This window comes from Procambarus clarkii, chromosome 49 (genome assembly GCF_040958095.1).
Source record: "Procambarus clarkii isolate CNS0578487 chromosome 49, FALCON_Pclarkii_2.0, whole genome shotgun sequence".
Taxonomy (NCBI): domain Eukaryota; kingdom Metazoa; phylum Arthropoda; class Malacostraca; order Decapoda; family Cambaridae; genus Procambarus; species Procambarus clarkii.
In genome coordinates this window covers 23,175,073-23,183,194 of record NC_091198.1, presented here as the reverse complement: position 1 = coordinate 23,183,194, position 8,122 = coordinate 23,175,073, and the positions used below count along the sequence as shown (strand labels likewise).

General features: G+C 48.2%; 1 protein-coding gene across 1 annotated transcript in view; it reads left to right on the top strand.

The window, feature by feature from the left end:
* LOC123752387 (elastin-like) overlaps nucleotides 1-8,122 on the top strand; it is a 42,214-nt gene that overhangs the window by 7,978 nt on the left and 26,114 nt on the right. The window contains exon 2 of the mRNA XM_069303260.1: nucleotides 3,702-3,821. Within this exon, the coding sequence (XP_069159361.1) occupies nucleotides 3,702-3,821 (120 nt within the window). The remainder of the gene's footprint in view (nucleotides 1-3,701; nucleotides 3,822-8,122) is intronic.

Sequence of the window (8,122 nt, the reverse complement as noted above, 5' to 3'; positions counted from 1 at the left end):
ATTGTTTCATGTGTTTACAACGTAACTGGCCTTTTAATTATTTCACGAAATGGATGGTAATTTGTGTGGACAGTTTTGGTTTTAGTCGCAGGTAAAAATAGCATGCACGAGGGCTGGGTGAATCTTTTATGGTATAACATGCACCAGCACATTTGACATCTGCTTTTATATTATTTGACTCTGGAATGATTGATGAATATGTTGATGTATTCATTTTATATAATTATATTATATTTTATATAATTATCTGGCACAGTTTTAACGAGATCATCAAGGCACTGAAGGCTGAAATTACAATATAAAATGCGTGTAAAAATCATTAATATAAATATATGGGAATTCACTCATCATTAAAATTAAATATTACTCTGACCGTGAAGGTAAGAATATAATCTCTCGGGTTAAAGACATCAGCAAATGTTAGCCTGGATGTTCTTGAACGTCATGTAGTGTACGCCTTGCCCCCAGTGCCAGGCACCCTAGCGGCGAGAGTCACAAACTAAGGCGATTACCATTAATGCTTTAAGCTAGTAGAAGGGGGACATTATATAGGTACACCTGGGTTATACCTTGAGGGAATTTTGAGAGTTGTTCTGTTCTTCTCACAGCTTGGAGCCAGGCTTCCCACTCGATGATTTCCGAAGCTGTTGTTTGTAGCGTCCTGCGTACCCCGTATCAATTACAATCAGTGATTCGACCATGAACGCGATGCATTAATCCGTACCTAGAAATCCCCAATTGATTTGAAGCTCCTTGAGGGGGATTAATCTGGATGAAGCATCCTTGACCACCTCGGCCTGATTGTTCCCAGACACTCACACGTTACCAAGACACAAGCAGAATGGCCGTCTTGCTTGCAAACATCATTCAAACATTTCTGCACCGAGGAGAGATTGACTCGTGATTCGATGACTTTGACGATGCTCTTGGGACCGTTGCAAGTTGTAAACAAAGAATCATCCAAGTGTATATTTGTGTGAATATTTGTTTAAAGTTCCATTTTCCACAACACAACACTGCAACTCAATCTTCAATATGCAACATATCGAGAGTCTGAGCAACAAGATCAACACAGTGTTACACAAGACGATACTAAAAGGCAATGCAAAGCAGCCCAATTGACGAATGTTCACAACAATCGAATTCATCATTGCACATCAAAGCAAATCATTGTGAATGTGAATAATCCCATCCCAACACATTATTGTTCATCACAGCTGGCCGAGACATGCTAAGTTGGGGAACGTGAATAAGATCTTTCCTACTCAACAATTTCTCAAGCCTTGAACAAAAAATATTCCTCTACGTGGAGAGTTGAGGGTCGGGGGCAGAGTCATGTCCAACACGCCTTGATGCTAAAGTTTGTATCACACATTAAAAGTTTAGTCTCTTCGCTATATGAAGTTTTCCTGGAATTTTTTATTGGGAAAAGTTTATTCTTTAAGTGTCAGAGAATTTTAAAGAAGAGGGGGGGGGGGGTTAATTAGGGTGTTGAGGATAAATTGTTAAAGCCATCAACAATAGTCGGGCTGATCAACATGTCGGGGGTTTATGTTTTGGTATGATTATAAATATTTTAAGTGCATTTTCTCTCATTACATGTCTTTTCTAATTAGTTTTCTCAGTTTCTGTCGCTCTCTCTCTCACACACATCTCTCTCTCTCTCTCTCTCTCTCTCTCTCTCTCTCTCTCTCTCTCTCTCTCTCTCTCTCTCTCTCTCTCTCTCTCTCTCTCTCTCTCTCTCTCTCTCTCTCTCTCTCTCTCTCTCTCTCTCTCTCTCTCTCTCTCTCTCTCTCTCTCTCTCTCTTTCTCTGATACCCCCCTCTCTCTCTCTCTCTTTCTCTGATACCCCCCCTCTCTCTCTCTCTCTTTCTCTGATACCCCCCCTCTCTCTCTCTCTCTCTTTCTCTGATACCCCCCTCTCTCTCTCTCTCTTTCTCTGATACCCCCCCTCTCTCTCTCTCTCTTTCTCTGATACCCCCCCTCTCTCTCTCTCTCTCTCCCTCCCCTGCCACAGCAACACCGTGGAGAGCCTTGTGTGAATACTCACAAATTACTCCCACCTTGATCACGCAGAGGAGTCTAACCTAATAATGGGAACCAGGTATTGGCTTAGCTTAATTAGGCCTTCGTCCGCCTATTCTGCGGTGCAGGCTTGGGTGAATATTCACCAGGTAAGCCCCCAGGTAAGCCCCCAGGTAAGCCCCCCAGGTAAGCCCCCCAGGTAAGCCCCCAGGAAAGCCCCCAGGTAAGCCCCCCAGGTAAGCCCCCAGGGAAGCCCCCAGGTAAGTTCCCAGGGAAGCCCTCAGGGAAGCCCCCAGGTAAGTCCCCAGGGAAGCCCTCAGGGAAGCCCCCAGGTAAGTCCCCAGGGAAGCCCTCAGGGAAGCCCACCAGGTAAGCCCCCAGGTAAGCCCCCCAGGTAAGCCCCCTAGGTAAGCCCCCATGTAAGCCTCCCAGGTAAGCCCCCATGTAAGCCCCCAGGGTAAGCCCCCAGGTAAGCCCCCAGGGAAGCCCTCAGGTAAGCCCACCATGTAAGCTCCCCCAGGGAAGCCCCCCAGGTAAAGCCTTAGGTAAGCTCACCATGTAAGCCCCCATGTAAGCCCCCAGGTAAGCCCACCAGGTAAGCCCTCAGGTAAGCCCCCCAGGTAAGCCCACCAGGTAAGCCCTCAGGTAAGCCCTCCAGGTAAGCCTTCCAGGTAAGCCCCCAGGTAAACCACCTTACAACCGCTTCACTCGACACAGAACTCTAGCATCAGAATATCTGACCCAACAACGACACAATAATAATTCTTCTAAATCATTGATAAACACAGTTTCTAAATCTAAATCAATATAATACAGAACATAATTATATTGAATACAAGTTGTGCTCCTATAATGACTTTCTCTGGTAAATATAGTAATGCAATTTTGTGTAAAATTATGAATATACAAATATATATGAATATTGTCTATGAGTTTGAATGTATTTTCTTAACTGTATTCTTTGTGTTGTCCTGGTTCAATTTTAAGAATCTTTATTTTGTTATATAAATTTTTTAATTAATTTTTTTCATTTAATAATTCAAAACAATCAGTTTATTGCCATGCACGGCCCATCAGCATGGACTATACACTCTTATTTCTACATAATTTTATTCACTTTTCCAATGCCTCCGATTATGCTAAGGAGTACATTAGGAGAACACGGGATTCAAACTCACGTGTTTGAATCACTCAAGTGATTCAAAGTGATTCAGACAAATTGTTTAAAAAATAAAAATTTTAACCTTCTAATCTAACCTTTTCCATCATATTCAATATCAGATGTCTATATAATAGTATTTAGAAGAAATAGTTAACTAATATTTAAAATCAAAATTTCCACTTTTTTCATGCCAGTCATTATTAATATTTAAACTTTTCTGTATATCTTAAATCTTAAGTATCTTACTGCAAGAGTAAAGTGTTATATTTTAGAATCTGTTTCACAGAGCTGGAGTGGTTTGTTGTTGTGTGGTGGCACCTTTGAGTGCGGTGCTCTGGTGCCAGCACCCACAGCTCTGTGAAACACATTCGAAAAAAAAACACGTATAGCGATTCGAGTCAATATTTTTGGCTAACTCTTTTATATATCGACTTGTGTTTAATGCTGGTTTTTAGACATTAAGTGGCACACTACAGTCTGCATTCCGTATTCTGAAGCCTCATTTTGAACTCAGAAGCGAGTTCAAAAAGTTCAAAAAGAGTTCCTTTATGCTCACTCTGAAGTGAGCATAAAGGAACACAATTATAGTGTTATAAGTGAGTTCCTTTCTGGAGCTTCACTTCAGAGTGAGCAAGTTTGATTTTGCAATTACAAATTCTTCTTCTTGTACAAAAAATACACAATCGGGTTTGTAAAATTTATGGATTAAACATAAATTGTTACAAATATATTTGTTGATTCTCCACACACACAAAAAACTGCATATATAAAAGTTTTATTTCATAACAGATTTGATTGAAACAGACAATTTCAAGCATTTCAAAATACAGCGTTGAATAACATTACATAAACACTGTGGGTTTTGAAAATACATCTCCATTACCGGACAAATATTTTGTATTTAAATTCGTCTCTCCAACCTGATGCAAACTTTTTGAATAAATACAAAAATTCTGGACAAATAAATCTAAAAATGTATATATATATGAATTTTATTATGAATAATGTTTAGTTCAATGAATATACCTAAATATGCGATGAATTTAAATACTACTTTAAATTTAACTTTATTTAATTGTGCTTAAAAAAGGTAAAAATAAAGTAGTGGAACACTGATAAGTTAACAAAAATACAATAGATAATTTTATATAAATGAGACACAAAGATAAAGATGAATATAGAGCAAAATAATAATAGATAATTATGAGAGCTGAGATTAAATAGACAAATGCAACAAATATTCCAGGAAATGTTTACGCTTGAATGGGTCAGGTGGGTAGGTGGTAGGTAGGTGGTAGGTAGGTGGTGGGCAGGTGGTAGGTAGGTGGTAGGTAGGTGGTGGGCAGGTGGTAGGTAGGTGGTAGGTAGGTGGTGGGCAGGTGGTAGGTAGGTGGTAGGTAGGTGGTGGGCAGGTGGTAGGTAGGTGGTAGGTAGGTGGTGGGCAGGTGGTGGGTAGGTGTAGGCAGGTGGTAGGTAGGTGGTGGGCAGGTGGGGGGTAGGTGGTGGGTAGGTGGTGGGCAGGTGGTGGGCAGGTGGTGGGTAGGTGGTGGGTAGGTGGTGGGCAGGTGGGCGGTAGGTGGTGGGTAGGTGGTGGGCAGGTGGTGGGCAGGTGGTGGGTAGGTGGTGGGCAGGTGGTGGGTAGGTGGTGGGCAGGTGGTGGGCAGGTGGTGGGCAGGTGGGGGGTAGGTGGTGGGTAGGTGGTGGGTAGGTGGTGGGAAGGTGGTGGGTAGGTGGTGGGTAGGTGGTGGGCAGGTGGTGGGTAGGTGATGGGTAGGTGGTGGGTAGGTGGTGGGCAGGTGGTGGGCAGGTGGTGGGCAGGTGGGGGGTAGGTGGTGGGTAGGTGGTGGGTAGGTGGTGGGTAGGTGGTGGGTAGGTGGTGGGCAGGTGGTGGGTAGGTGGTGGGCAGGTGGTGGGCAGGTGGTGGGCAGGTGGTGGGCAGGTGGTGGGCAGGTGGGGGGTAGGTGGTGGGTAGGTGGTGGGTAGGTGGTGGGCAGGTGGTGGGCAGGTGGTGGGCAGGTGGTGGGCAGGTGGTGGGCAGGTGGGGGGTAGGTGGTGGGTAGGTGGTGGGTAGGTGGTGGGTAGGTGGTGGGCAGGTGGGGGGTAGGTGGTGGGCAGGTGGTGGGTAGGTGGTGGGTAGGTAGTGGGTAGGTGGTGGGCAGGTGGTGGGCAGGTGGTGGGCAGGTGGTAGGTAGGTGTAGGGTAGGTGGGGGGTAGGTGGTGGGCAGGTGGTGGGCAGGTGGTAGGTAGGTGTAGGGTAGGTGGTGGGCAGGTGGTGGGTAGGTGGTGGGCAGGTGGTAGGTAGGTGGTGGGTAGGTGGTGGGTAGGTGTAGGCAGGTGGTGGGTAGGTGGGGAGCAGATGGTGGGCAGGTGGTGGGCAGGTGGTGGGTAGGTGGTGGGCAGGTGGTGGGTAGGTGTAGGTAGGTGGTGGGCAGGTGGTGGGCAGATGGTGGCCAGGTGGTGAGCAGGTGGTGGGCAGGTGGTGGGTAGGTGTAGGCAGGTAGTGGGCAGATGGGTGAGCAGATGGTGGGCAGGTGGTGGGTAGGTGGTGGGCAGGTGGTGGGTAGGTGGTGGGTAGGTGGTGGGTAGGTGTAGGCAGGTGGTGGGTAGGTGGTGAGCAGATGGTAGGCAGGTGGTGGGCAGGTGGTGGGTAGGTGGTGGGCAGGTGGTGAGCAGGTGGTGGGTAGGTGTAGGCAGGTGGTGGGCAGATGGGTGAGCAGATGGTGGGCAGGTGGTGGGTAGGTGGTGGGCAGGTGGTGGGTAGGTGTAGGCAGGTGGTGGGCAGATGGGTGAGCAGATGGTGGGCAGGTGGTGGGTAGGTGGTGGGCAGGTGGTGGGTAGGTGGTGGGCAGGTGGTGAGTAGGTTGTGGGCAGGTGGTGGGTAGGTGGTGAGCAGATGGTGGGCAGGTAGTGGGCAGGTGGTGGGCAGGTGGTGAGCAGGTGGTGGGTAGGTGTAGGCAGGTGGTGGGCAGGTGGTGGGTAGGTGGTGGGCAGATGGTGAGCAGATGGTGGGCAGGTGGTGGGTAGGTGGTGGGCAGGTGGTGGGTAGGTGGTGACCAGATGGTGGGCAGGTTGTGGGCAGATGGTGGGCAGGTGGTGGGCAGGTGGTAGGTAGGTGGTGGGTAGGTGGTGGGCAGATGGTGGGTAGGTGGTTGGTAGGTGGTGGGCAGGTGGTGGGTAGGTGGTGGGCAGGTGGTGAGCAGGTGGTGGGCAGGTGGTGGGTAGGTGTAGGCAGGTGGTGGGCAGGTGGTGGGTAGGTGGTGGGCAGATGGTGAGCAGATGGTGGGCAGGTGGTGGGTAGGTGGTGGGCAGATGGTGGGTAGGTGGTTGGTAGGAGGTGGGCAGGTGGTGGGCAGGTGGTGGGTAGGTGGTGGGCAGGTGGTGGGTAGGTGGTTGGTAGGTGGTGGGCAGATGGTGGGTAGGTGGTTGGTAGGTGGTGGGCAGGTGGTGGGCAGGTGGTGGGTAGGTGGTGGGTAGGTGGTGGGTAGGTGGTGGGCAGGTGGTGGGCAGGTGGTGGGCAGGTGGTGGGTAGGTGGTGGGCAGATGGTGGGTAGGTGGTTGGTAGGTGGTGGGCAGGTGGTGGGCAGGTGGTGGGTAGGTGGTGGGTAGGTGGTGGGTAGGTGGTGGGCAGGTGGTGGGCAGGTGGTGGACAGGTGGTGGGTAGGTGGTGGGCAGATGGTGGGTAGGTGGTTGGTAGGTGGTGGGTAGGTGGTGAGCAGATGGTGGGCAGGTGGTGAGCAGATGGTGGGCAGGTTGTGGGCAGATGGTGGGCAGGTGGTGGGCAGGTGGTGAGCAGATGGTGGGCAGGTTGTGGGCAGATGGTGGGCAGGTGGTGGGCAGGGGTGTAGGGGGCAGGACGGTGGGGGAGGGGAGCTGTTGTGATGCTGCGACAGCCTTGCTAGTGGATCTAGGTTGTTTGTGTGAGGCAATGGGTAGGAAGGGAGTCCTCGAGGTGGAGCTGGTTGGGCCGTAGGGAGTCACGGGGTGAAAACCCAAAGTGGAGAAGAGAGTGTGAAGCAGGAGGAGGAGGAGGAGGAGGAGAGGAGAGCACGTGGGTTGGGTTAGGGGGGTTTTAGGGTTGTGTTGGGTTCCTAACTAGGGTGAGATAAGCTGAAATAATCCCAGCAGAAAATGTAGTGAAAACAAACTGTAAAATGAAAGAAGCTTAGCGAGAATTTTCTTAATAATATTAAGATAGCAGCCAAGACTAAGTCTTTCTCACGAGGAGGGTAAAGAGGAAGTCTCTCATTGCCGGGGACAGGAAGCCTATTAAGGTTGTCAAAGTCCCCATAGAGGCATCTACTGACCTTGTGCACGATGCAGCCCACAACAGTTGCTTAACTCACGGGTACATTGCTTACGAGGTAGTGAGAGGCATCAGGAGAAAGGAAAAGTGCCCAAACGTTCTCCACCAGGGGAATCGATCCCTGCATCTTGTGGATGTGAACCAACTTAACTCCTCAATGATTTAGTCGAGGGACAGGCAGCCTTTGAATAATATATATAATATATATATATTATAAATATATATATATATATATATATATATATATATATATATATATATATATATATATATATATATATATATATATATATATATATATATATATATTAAACCTAAAAGGGTACCACCTCTGGTGCAAGTCTCCCATAGCCTCGGAGAAGAAAATAATGAGTACTCAGAGAAGACCTTGTGGATCCTCACTGAACACTTGGATATTTTCTTCCCCTACTACCCCTACTCTTTTAGTGTGTGTGTGTATATATATCTAACTTTATTTAAAATGTCATTACACAAAAAGGGTTACAACATGGGTTACATGCAGGGTACAAGACTACTTGTCACTAGTTGTACAGCTCCTCCAGCTCCTCAGATGGCGGGCAGGAACCATGGATGCAGTGAGCATTTCCTCTCTGCATTGCCACACTAAGACG